Genomic DNA, 13,561 nt, shown 5'->3' on the forward strand with positions numbered 1-13,561 from the left:
GTGCTGACCTTTTTGCTTAGGCTTCGGGAGCTTTGCTGGAACTTTTAGAATACTCTATTTGGAACATAGCTTTGGTCAACCTTGGCATGATTACTGAAGTGAGGCTAGATTCAAAACTTGCTAGCGCTTTTAAAACTGCAAACTCCTCCCTTTAATACCTGAAATATGATGTATTATAACTGTATAATTTATTTGCTATTATTTTAATATTTAAACCAATTTTATTACTTTATTTTTTTCCAGATTTTAAAAATCTTTGTTGGCATCTCCCAGTGCACGCACCATAATTCTACCATACGTCCGACATCTAGATATTTATTATAATACAAGGTACAAGGTACTTTTATTCTCAATTCAACAATATGCGTAGCACACACAGAGGATTGAAATTATGTTACTCAAGGGCCCACGGTGCTACAAAAAAAACTATACAAAAAAAAAGTATAAATAATAAACATCAGCATAAAGAAGCTAAATAAAACTATGGTATAACTATGGTATACTATATACTATGGTATAGTCTGCTATGGTTTAGCATTTATGCCACTATCGTCATTGTCGTCCGATGAAAAGCACGTATCTCATATGTATTTGTGAGTGAACGAGGAGGAAAAAGTTTCTTTTGTTGAGAGAACAACAATTTGCGAGATGCATGCTTTTCATTTGACAGCGGCCCCAGGTTCCACGTCTTCATCTCCATTGACCTTTACAGTTCCGATAAACGGCTCGTACGTCTTGATCGCCATCGTTCTCCCTTTGTTTTGCTCAAAACGCCACATGGATCGTCTGTGTCTCATCTGCAACGAGACCCCCAACGCCCCAGCACTCGCACCATCGTCACGATGTCATCATAGAATCGCCACTCTGGGCTCAGCTAATTGGATGAGGCGGCCCAGAGGAGGCACTTAACTCGCCAGGGGATTCCCCTCGTCGTCACACGGACGTCTACCTCAGTCCAAGTCTTCCCCTCGGCTAGCGACCCGTTATCGCTCAGTGACTGTTTTATAATATGCCGGGGTTGGATTTACATATTTTTTTAACCAGTAGGTAAAGCGCACTACTGCCACGGAGGGCTCGGAGGTCTACTGTCCACTCGGTTGTTTGGTATTTTACGTTAAATATGGCACACAAAAATATTGTACTTTTTTTTTGTCAAAATGAAAGAAGGAAAGAAAAAAAAAGTTTTCTTTGTGTCAGGTCAAAAATACAAACAAATAAACATTATATTGAAACGATACCAAAACAAACAAAAGGATTTTTATATAATCATTGTCCAACAAAAAAAAGAAAAAAATGCATGAATTAAAAAAAATATCTATTAAAAAAATTAAAAAAAAACAATACCAAATTAATTCAGAGCACAACATAAATGAATACAAAACGATAACAAACATTTGGAGAAACATGCTTTGCATTGGCCAGTAGGTAAAGAACAATGCAAAAGCACTTCATCCAGACTAAAGACTCAAAAAAAGCATTAGGCATGCTATATCATTGTTGGGAGGCTGTTAAACAACACCACAATAATAATCAAACGATTGTCAAATGCCCTGTGGGACATATTGTGATATATTTAAGCAATATGACACGAGAGAGAGAGTGATGTTATACTGTATTTTATCATTTTATCACGGTCACGGCTGTGATTATCTCCTGCACTCTGCCTACGAATGAAAAACAAACGCGATGCGAAACACTACAAGAGCACAACATAATGTGTGATAATGCTTTTACATTTTATTAGTTAACAGTAATAAGCAACAACAAATTACGATGTGTTTATTTGATCTGCTAATCGCTTTAATCGGCCGACACAAATAGAAGCGGGGTTAGCCGTCTGTGCGACGTGCTAACTAGCCAAAGGCCACGTGAATGCTTTGGAACAACTGCTAGCCTGTGTCGTCACTCACGGTATGACTCTTGTCCAATCAAATCGCTCGGTCCAAACTAACTGTCGTATAAAATGTAACGTATTGCTGTGTTTACTCCTAAAACATCGCTAGTACTAGCCTCATACCTTTTGACATGAGCTACCTGAGATTGCCGGATGGTATTTAAAATGAATCCCGATGCATCTCTTGTTTTGGAAGGAAGATGAAACGTTTGAAATCCAAGGTTCAACACACGCGCGCGCACTCACGACGCAGCGGTCGTGGTCCAAAGGAACGTTTCCCCTCCCACCCAAACATTCCATCAACATCCACACAATAATGCTCGCTTCCCCTTCCTGACGGGCTCTGTCTCCAGTCACTGCTGTCAATTACGGCCGATTTGGCCCCTAATCTACTTTCTCTGTGGGCTGATCACATTACGTTGCGCATGGGGCCATCATGGTGGAGAAGATGGGGAGGCGGTGGAGGGGACACGTGGGGGGGGGGGGGGTCCGGGCGACCTGACAAATATTTGACGTGGGCCTGTTGCCATTGCGGACTCGTCAATGGTATATGTCTCGCTGTTATCGTTTAAAAAAAAATAAATAAATAGATGTTCGGATGATCGAACAGACGGAGGGACGGCGGGTGAATGGAAAATCGGACGTACTGATGTCTGCGTGTTTGGGTTGCACACACGACACAAGAACACGAAAGGACACACACTTAATGGCAGAAGGGTAACGCCGCATTGTCGTAATCTGCAAGATAACATCTGCGCTGGACGACAAAACATTTCAAGCGGTTGGGGACAATAAACGCAGAGAGATTTAAAAAATACTTATAACTACTTAAATATTTTCATACAGGGTTGGCTAAAAATAGCTACATTGTAAAGTACATGTACTTTTTCCCCCCCCATTTTATTACAATAGCACTTACTAGTATTGATAACAATGACATAGAAAAAATACATCTTAATCTCGTGAATATTTTGGCTTCGCGATGTGAGCGACGATTTGACACACAGTACGAGTACGCGACAAGCACTCCGCCACTAGATGGCGGCAGCGAACTTCACGACAAAGCAACGGTCGCGTTTCTTGTTGACAGTTTACTGTCAAACGAAATGTAAAACATTTACACAGAATTACGCAACAACGAACCACATGACTTAGCGTCACGCTAACGCATAATGGGAAATGCCAAAGACAGGCTAACGCAACTAGCATTGATAACATGATCGCTATAAACCTTTGAACAACTGACGGTCGAACACAAATGGTGCAGCAACGCGTAGCCAGACAATATAGCAACTTTCACAGGCATATATTCTTTATCCCGTGAGAAAAAAACGACTCATATTCACTGCAGCTTATTGAGGAGTTGTGACCATCTCCATGTTTATCTGTGCCGTGTACTACACTGCCACCAGGTGGTCAAGGCGCATACACCAGATGCACAATGGCAATGTAGTCATCATAATCCACATTTACATTTACGTTCAATTTATGATTGTAGTGACTAAAGGTGTCGTTCCCAACAGAAAGCGAGTTGCATCCGCTCCACAATAAAAGTTTTTTTATTTTTGCAATTTCCCAAACCTTATTTTGAATTGACGGAACTTTATTTCAGATGACGTCATATCCAAGTTGTCCACACAGTGACCTGAGCTCAGCCAGCCAGATGATTCATGGAACTAAATACTCATTGGCGCGCGGGTTCGCGCAGTGCGTCGCGGCGGGTGACGTCAGCGGTGACCGACGGACGCCCCTCCCCCAATCATCAAATCTCATTTGGTCCTCTTGGGGGTCCACAGGGGGCGTATAAAAGGTGTACGAAAGAGCCAACACGTCATCCCATCAACAGGCTTGGAGAGGACGGCAGCAAGCACACCGGGATTCCCGCACATTCACCACATTTGATTTCACGTGTAAGATGGCTATTTTCGATTTGTAAACAACAAACCAAATTCATTTTGAAGTGGATTTGAGTGTTTTAGGGATCGTGGAGCGGGGTCGGAATGCGAGATCGGCTCCGTGCGTAATGACGCATTGGTTTCGCTTGTTTACGATATTGATATTTATACCGCGAAGATACTTTGAAGCATCATTTTTTTTTTTTGATGGTGACATTTGGCTTAAAAAAGTATTGCGTTCGTTATTGGGCGTTTTGAACCACGGTGCTATTTCTGATTCAACAAAAGAAATCGAATTAGACTCGCTTATCTTTGACGAGCTGATGCACGTTCGCCGAGAAACAATCTTCACCCATGAACACGATTGAAATCATATTTGTTTAAAATATTGCCTAAATTGTCACTTGGATGTGTCCCGTGTGCAATTACGCATTGATTTTGGGCCCTTTTCTCTCGCCTTCCTTCAAAATGCGTTTAGTTCACATTTGTTTGAAAAGTAGTCGAGAGGGGGAAACAAAACAAAAAAAAAAAAAAAAAAGGTTTGGATTAAGATACAATCTCCAGGAACACGTGGCTAAATACTCCCTGTGGTCGTGCAGGTGTAGAAATGATGTCACAGCGGAGATGCCCCCAGCTCCTTCTCCTCTTTGCCCTCTTCAGCGTGCTCTACTCCAGGACGCTCAGTCTGCCCTACGCGCCCATGAGGTGAGAACAACCATTTCCGTCTGAAACGCGAGGCGCGTCGTTATCATGTCGAGTTCCGAGCGATGCTTGGCATTTGCTGATTGGATGATCGGAGGCGTTGGACTTTTCATGCTGTTTGTCGCGTGCAGACCGACGAGACACGCGGACGGGCTTTTCACCAGCGGCTACAGCAAACTTCTGGGGCAGCTTTCAGCCAGGAGGTACCTGGAGTCTCTGATTGGGAAGAGAGTCGGGTAGGCGGATGCTCCTTATCGTTATTGCGGAGGGGGGGGGGGACTAGATCAGAGTTCTAGTTTGGAAATTGAGCTGAATTCAGAGGAGAACTTAAGAGCGATCAATCTAAAGTTAGCAATCTTACATTGAGCCAGTGTGCATTGAAACAAATACACTCTACAATTCAGCTGAAAGTGTGCGAGAAATGGAGGATGCCTGTTGGGGTCGTGGGGTCATCTACTGACGCACATCTGTAGTAAAAGTAGAAATAGAACAACATAACATGTATCTTGACATTTTTTTTTTTTTTTTTACAAATACATTTTGTGTGTGTGTGTGTGTGTGTGTGTGTGTGTGTGTGTGTGTTTGGGTCCAGTGACATTTGCGATGATAAGAGCTGACTTGCCTGATGATGCAAATTGCCAAAGGTTAAGCGATGCCATGAGGCAAAATGGCTCATCACTTATGTTCCCTTCTCGTCTTACTTTGATTTTACCCTCTCACGTGCGTCCAGTGACGAGCTGATGGACGAGCCGGTCAAGCGCCACTCGGACGCCATCTTCACGGACAACTACAGCCGCTTCCGCAAACAGATGGCCGTCAAGAAGTACCTCAACTCGGTCTTAACGGGGAAGAGGAGGTGAGGGGCGCGTCGTGGATGACTGTCTTCATTACTCTGATGGACTGTGGAGCACACAAAAAAAAGACGAGAAGAAAAAAAAACAACAGTTCGACATCACGGGCAATGTTGTAAATATGGCGGTTTAATCACCTCGCGCCGGAACCTCCAAATCAATAGGGGGCAGCAAACAGGGAAAAGCTACAAAATAGAATTCCAAAGGTCCAATTTGAAAGGTCTCATTGAATTGAAATGCCGTTAATCCGTTCCGGAACCCAAAATTCCACCACAAATTTTTGTTATGTTTTTAAAAAAGAAAAAATAGCACTGCATTGTAAAGTATAAAAACATAATACAAGAGAATGTAAAGAAATAAGCCAAAAGTCACACACAGCCACTGTCGTAATTGTGCTGATGCATGCTATTAAGGGGTGTGGCCTAGTGAGTGATGTCAGCCCCGGTTGGCCATTTAGCAGGCAGTTCAGTGTGAACATCTCCTCCATGCTCCTTGCAAGTGTTTTCATTTTGTATATCTGTGTTTGACTGCCAAGGCGACTGTCGCTGTCACCCCCCCCCCTAATAAAAATTGTACCTAAATAAAAGTTTTAAAGAAAACAGTTCTTAATGACTAAATGCCACTGTGTTGTGGTAAAAAAAAGTTCAATACAACTGAACTGCACTTGGGCGGCCTGTGTACCGCTTTGCCTACACCACACTTGTGATTTATGGTGAAACACAAAAACTAAACAAAAAACGTTTTGTTTTTCACCCCTCAACAGTTTAGAAAATGTGGGCACGGGTGATCAGGAAGAGTCCCGGGACGACCCCAACGCCTTCCAGGAGAGCTACGACGACATCAACGTCGACCACCTGCTAAACAACTTCCAGCTGGTACGCGACACGTAAAACGGCGCGTATGCAAAAGTCAATTGTCTTGACGTTTTTTTTTTTTTTTTTGCTAACTCAGCCGCTTTGAGGAGACGTACCGAAGTCCGGAGTCATCGTGGCGAAAACATTCGTTCCAGTGACAACGACGACAACAACAACGACAGCAGCAGCAGCATTCACCCAAAGATCCCAGCAAGGCTGACACGTCCTCCAGTGTGATTGTAATTGAGTTGTCCATCGTCAATATGCAGCGCTTAACACACGTATTAGACCGCCAGGCATAAAAAAAAAAAAAAAAAAAAGGAGCACAAGAAAAAGCTTTATTGTGGTTTATTTTCCAGTCAAGGTGGAGGGAAGTATGAACAGTTCCAAAACTTTCCGACTTCTGCTTGAGAGCCAAAAAATGCAATGAAAAGCCTATTAGAACATCTGAAAATGTGGGTGGGTTAATCAGAAGCACTTAAAATGGTGGCGGTTGTGTGCTGACTTTCATTTAAGTTTGAATGTGAATTTTGAACTCAACCAAATGCCAGTGATTAGAGGGTGTGCACACTTGTGCAACCGCATGCCATTTCATCTCGGTCATTTATTTTTACATCATCCGGCGAAAAGATTGCATTATAGGCCACATGAATGACGGAAAATGTTTAGAAATTTTTTTCTCTCTCTTTTTTTATTTGAAGAGGGGTGTGTAGACTTTTTACATCGACTGTACTGGTGAATTAACCATGACAGAAACCTATAAAAAAGATTTTGGTAAATAGTACTACCATTGCTGGTGGTCTTATACATTTGTCAAGCGCTGTACGTATGTTTGCACTTCTTATCTTTTATTAACATTTGCACACATGGAGATCAATAAAACATTGGCCTAGAAATGTTCTTTCACATCGCAAAAATGAAACATTCAATTGCCATAGAGTCTCTTTCCCAATAGGATTTACAGTAACGGGATTTATTTAATTTTTTTTCACCCATAAATATCAATTGACACCATGACAACGAAACAATTTGGGCCAGTCTCACTTTATGCACTTTTCAAGAAGAATGTGGCATTCACCAATGTATGTTTTGATTCTACAGGTATTATAACACTGTTGAATTGGAAATACCCTTTATACAGTATCTTGACTTTTAAGAAGTCTTCCGAACCGCAATTTAAGAACACTCCTTGTTGGAATATATTGCTCAACCATGTCGTTCACATTACGAACGGGAATACTTTATCCAATTCCACGAGATCCGACTGGCTAACGGACCGACGGCGAGGAGGAGGACGAGCAAAGCGTATTTTTGCCAATGGACGCCGGATTCATTTCATCACTTTCTACTACTGTACACGACTTGTAGAGCTAACAGAGTCCCAACTGTGCATGGGGCTGGCTGCCTTTAGCGCGTTATGGCGACGACGATGACCATGTGCTAATTAATGTATGGATGTACTGTACGTGCGCCACTCACCAAATAAAAGATGTCCCTTTTATTTTTCATAGCTGAGTCCTTTTGTCTGCCTCATCGTTTCACCCCGACACACGCAGAGCAAGAGTGAGAATATTAAAAGAAATATATGTATTTTTTTAAATATAAGTAAAAAAATATTACGAGACTAAAGTTAGGGATTTAACAGACAAAAAGTCATAATATTATGTAAATACAGTTAATATATTACCAAACAAATGTGTATTATTATTATTATTAGAATAAAGTTTTCTACAAAAGACCGAATTATTACGAAACAAAAATTTGACTTTATGAAAATAAAGTCAAACTATTACACACAAAAAAATGTCATAACAACATCGAAACAAAAAAGTGGGAATATTACAACATTTACAAGGAAATATGTCAGAAACTCACAAGAATAAAAGTACATTTTTACTACATATTTGACACATTATGACAAAAGAGCATTATATTATGAGAATAAAATGATAATTTTACAAGAATAAAGACGTAATATTACTTGGACTGAAACCGCCTTCTTTTGTTGAGTTGTTCAATCAAAAACCAGCTCTGCTTTCAACACATTTCATATTGACATCATCTGATTATTCAAATAATGTACAAGAATAAATATGACCCTGTTGAGAGCGGTATTCATTTGACAATATTTCTAAGTTTGCAATATTTTCTTGTAATCGAACCAGATAAGGGAATTACGTGAAGAATGACGAGCTGGATGTCGGAAAATGTTCCATTTGGTGCAAGACGAGCCAAAATCTTCTTCGCCAGTGTTGTGGTGAGTCACTTTGTTGACAAGTTTCACACGGACGCGGAAATGTGACTCATAAATGTCAACAAGGAATTTGTTTGCGGGGCCGGATGCTGACCCTTCCCCATAACTGCAACGAGCCGAGGCGTCCCTCCGATAACGGACGCGCCGCTGAGTTTTGCTGACTCGGCCCCAATCGGGGGAAAAAAAAAAGGAAATTAAAAATATCTATTTTGAACATTTTTGGTGATCACGTGGTTGGAGTTTTGTTAAATAAGGATGACGTATATATGGTATATAACATACATTGTTTGTTTGTGTATGTGGAAAAAGAAATATGCTGAGAATAACTTCAATATTGCGAAAATAAAAAAAAAAGTCTTCATGTTACGAGAAAAACTGTAATTTTACCAGAATAAAGATGTAATTTTACAAGAGAAATTTAGCGATTATACAAGAATGAAATTGTTGTTTCATGATCAAAGATGTAATATTACGAGGCTTAAACTTTAATATTACAATAAAAAAAGTCGTGATACTGCAAGATGTTTTAAAAAAGTCTTAATTTTACAAGATGAACGTTTTAGTACTACAACAATAGTAGTAATATTGTATTTCAAGATAGAGATGTAATTTTACGATACAAAACATTACAAGAATAATGTTGCAGTTTTATAAGAAACATTTTTGCAATACTACAAGATAATTGTTTTTGGCAATAAAGAAAAGAGGATTGCTGTTAGTAAATACCTGGAGTCACTCTCATGAAAAACCAAAGACCAAGTCCGAAACCTCGGAGTTTCTGACTTTCAACAGTCATATCAAACCAAAGACTGAAACTGCCTTCCACCATCTGAAGAACATATCCAGAGTGAAGGCTTGCGTGTGTCAAGCAGACAAAGAGAAGCTCATCCATGCTTTTATCTCAAGTAAACTTGACTATTGTAATGGTCTTCTGACTAGACTCCCTAAAAAGTGCATTAAACAGCTGCGGCTCGGGTTCTGACCAGAACAAAGACGTCAGAGCATATTAGTCCAATTCTAAAGTCTTTACGCTGGCTTCCAGTCAGCTTTAGAATGGATTTTAAAGTTCTGCTAGTGGTCTATAAATCACTAAACGCTTTAGGTCCTCAATACATGAAAGAAATGCTCATGGCGGTTGTTTTTTTCTCTGTTTTTTTAAATGCTTTTAATCATGTAAAGCACATTGAGTTACCTTGTGTATGAAACGCGCTATATAAATACATTTGCTTTGCTTTAGATTCAAGTCATACTTTTACAAGAAAAAATTGGTATTATCGCGCCAAATTATGATGATAAAAAAAAAAAACGCTACAATAATTTCACCTGCAAAAATCACTATTATTAAAAAAAAAAAAATAAGAAAGTCAAGTCTTAACATTAGAGAGAAAAGAGTTGTAATTGTGCAAGAAAAGAAGTCATCATTTTAAGAGAAAAATAATAATTATTATTGTTCCGAGAATAAAGGTGTAATACTTTGAGCAAAAAGTCAGAAACATGATGACAAAAAATATTGTATTACGATAAAAAAAATCTTAGCATTATAAAAAAAAAACATGTCATCATTTTATGTAAATTATGTTGTGGTATTACAAAAAATATACATTTGTACTTATTTTTACAAAAGAGAAATGTCATGATGTCACATGAATAAAAATGAACACGGTGACACAAAAAGCTGTCATATTACAAGAAAGAAGACACATAATGCGGGGGAAAAAAAGACTACGAGATTAGCGTTGTAACTTTATTCGAATGAGGTCGCTTTACGAGGAAAATAGTTGCAGTTTTGAGAATAAAGTTCTCGTGATGTCACGACAATAGAGTTGTCATTTCACAACAGCATGTCACAAGTTTGACGTGTTGTTATTATCATTGCTGGTGTGTGCTTTTTTGATCTCGACATATCTTGTTTTGTCATTATTATACATGAATTCTGTTTCGTACGACTGTGGGTTATGTATCCATACATGTCGTGTGTGTGTGTGCGTGTGTGTGCGCTTGCTCTTCAGGACATATGTGATTACTGTCTGTTTTTGCGGCGAGGCTTCGCTCATTAACTCTCATCACTGATGATCTTAATGGACCAAACAGGGTAAAAATAGATAAGAGAGCGAGCCTTTCAACGCCATGTGTGTGTGTGTGTGTGCGATTGCACCTACAGTACATGCCACTTTGTCTCAGTTTGCTCAACATCTATGCGGAAAATCATTTCAATGCTTTGTTTAAGATTGGACTTACAAGATGAATCAATGACTCGTAACGGAACTCGTACATCTCAAATCATCTTTAAGTCATGAATTTCCTTTCTTTCAGCAAATTGGGCAATTGAGAACAGTTTCAATTCAACAGCAGACAGATGGAGTCGGGATTCGAACCGCCGACCTTTCGGTTAGTGGACGACCCGTTCTCTGGGAGTGGGGGAAAATAGCAATTTACACTTTTTACGTTGCAGTAATTTCATAGAACGTAAAGACACTGTGCAACATGATAATTGCGTTGCATTGTGTGTGTGTGTGTTCCCTTGGCAACCAGGGAGCAGCATAATCCGGACAGACAGACATACTGTCCTACACGTAGATTTGATGATGACACGCAGAAGACAACTGTCACGACTGAGCTGCAGTAATATTGTCATTTTTCACAGAGGATAAAGAATACATGCCTTTGAGTATTGTTTTATGCTCTGTTTGCATGCTTGTGTTCAAATTGAAGTTGTTTAAAGCTTTAGAATTACAGGCGACTATCGATGCTAGTTTCAATAACCCGCTTATGGCGTTTTGCATTGTGTGTTAGCATGAAGCTAGTGGACTATCCAAAGCCAAGTTACGGAGCAAACTTCAACTAGGAGTGTCAATAAACAGCTTGAAACCTCTTTTCTGAAACAATGTTCACTTTTTGCCAAACAGCGGCACGTTGTGAAATTCCTTGAAACACTTTTTTAGTGCGTGTGACTCATTTGGAAAAAAAAAATAATAATAATGTAAATGGACTGCACTTATAAAGCGCTTTATCTACACCATCAAAGTGCCCAAAGCACTTTGCAAAATGTCCGAACGGCAGCTCATATCTCCAAAAACTAAGGCAGGCCACTTGCAATTGAAAGTAGAGGTACCACTGTAGCACTCTTGTGGAGATTGAGTGCAGGAAGTTTGGGGCGAGCCTATTTATTAGTGACGTGTGTGTGTGTGTGTTTCAGTGTGGCAGGCGATCAATAACACGGGCAGATAAATGATCCCGAGTGGCAGACAGACTAAAAGGCCACCGTGGCAATTCATCAGCAGCCTCCGCTCTAACATCAACAACGCTCACGTTTTTTTAAGTAAAAAAAAAAAAAAGTTACTTTGGGGTGAGGTGGGGGGGGGGGAGTAAAATCCCTCCAGACTGTGAATGCTCATAATGTATACAATATGTTTTTCATATATCTACTGGCCATGGGAGGACTTAAAAAATAATACTTATACCTGCCTAGCATAATAACAATGGCGGCACGGTGCACTAGGTTAGCACATCTGCCTCAGAGTTCTGGGGACTGGGGTTCAAATCCCGGCCCCGCCTGTATGGGGTTTGCATGTTCCTCCCAAATTTTAAATAATTAAAATATTTTAATCATAATTTAATCAAGTACTTATTGATAATCAGAAAAAAACATGTTTTTTTTTAATAACAGCAAAAACAGCTTGTATTAATTTGCTACATAGTTACAGCACTTACAAGTGCAACAACAACAGACTGAAAGGGAAATATGGAATGCTGCTGATGGATGCCATTCAAAACACGCCCTTGAAAAAAATAACAAATACAAATAATGTTGGATTGAAAAATGAATCACTTTTTATGAATTGTACTTTTTTTTTTTAAATCCCTTATTTCCTTTTGCTGAAAAACATGAAGGCATATTTTTTTTTAGATTAAATTGGTAGTTAATATATGTTGATCCAGTTTTGATGAATTATTTTGTGAGTGTCTGAAAAAATATAATTGATGAATATTGAATAAAGAGTATTAATAACATAAGGACTGTGAGGCAGACATGTTCACCGTGCTGCTTGAACTTCATACTATGGAATATTAGTGGAAATATTTTGAGCATTTGGTTGTGTACATTCTTTTTTTTCCTCGTGTATTTTTCCAACTTTGATAGGTTGATATCGACAAGTGCTAGGGAACAACACTACCATCTAGTGGCAAAAAGTCAAAATAGAATTTGTTGAGGGGAATCCAAGTACAATACAGGGTTCATATATATTATATATATATATATATATATATATAAAATGTGTTATGCTTTATATACTGTGTGTTACTCGGAAGGCAAAATTATGCACTAGTTGACAACTGTGAGCTACTAGTACTATTAGTGAAGCAGGAAATGGGTAGAATTTTATGTCACGGTTTACAAGTACCAGGAGCACACAGATGTCAACTAGTGCACAATTTTGCCTCACTAGTAGTAACGTGCTTGGTTCTGCTAGTATGCCAGAGTTGTCCCACTAGTGTGGCAAAATGACATAGAATAGTGTGGGGGGGGGGGGGGGGGGGGGGTAATGTTACTAGTAAGACACAGTTGTGCTGAAATGTCTCACTCGAGAGGAGAGAGTACTAGTACATTCAGCCCAACAACTGGGGCACTGTAGTAGTGGAAAAAATGTCGGAATTGTCTCACTAGTAAGGATAGAGTGTACTAGTACATGGAAAGCTGACTGAGCTTTAATTCAATATCAAGGCTATCCAGCGTAAGATCCATGTACTAGTACACTTTGTCCTCTCTTGGAAGAAAATTCAACACACTAGTAGTATATGAAAAAAACATTACTATAAGACATGCACGGTGAATATCAAAGATATTGAATAAATGATCAATAAATATTGAATAAATGCTCCAACGGCTATCTATAGTTCATATAGAACAACTACGACTTTACCAAACCCAAAACGACCTCGGACAGCAAAAGTGTTACACCCTGACCGCCATTTTAATGGGTCAGCCAAAATGGACGTTCAAACGCATGTTCAGCTCTTAAATGAGCGTTATTGTATTATTTGATACTTACCTAAACACCAACTTGCTCGTTTACCTTTACATAACCATTAACTAAATGAAGTTGTGACCG

At 39.5% G+C, this 13,561-nt stretch overlaps 1 protein-coding gene across 1 annotated transcript; it reads left to right on the forward strand.

Annotated features, from left to right (window-relative positions):
* Positions 1–3,672: 3,672 nt before the first annotated feature.
* vip (vasoactive intestinal peptide) lies at positions 3,673–7,704 on the forward strand. The gene is made up of 6 exons (XM_061790941.1): positions 3,673–3,804; positions 4,389–4,494; positions 4,623–4,727; positions 5,222–5,347; positions 6,106–6,217; positions 6,294–7,704. The coding sequence occupies exons 2-6, from the start codon at positions 4,397–4,399 to the stop codon at positions 6,300–6,302; spliced, it is 450 nt and encodes a 149-aa protein (XP_061646925.1). The 5' UTR covers positions 3,673–3,804; positions 4,389–4,396; the 3' UTR covers positions 6,303–7,704.
* Positions 7,705–13,561: the final 5,857 nt, after the last annotated feature.

The sequence above is a fragment of the Phyllopteryx taeniolatus genome, chromosome 11, assembly GCF_024500385.1.
Source record: "Phyllopteryx taeniolatus isolate TA_2022b chromosome 11, UOR_Ptae_1.2, whole genome shotgun sequence".
NCBI classification, from domain to species: Eukaryota; Metazoa; Chordata; class Actinopteri; order Syngnathiformes; family Syngnathidae; genus Phyllopteryx; species Phyllopteryx taeniolatus.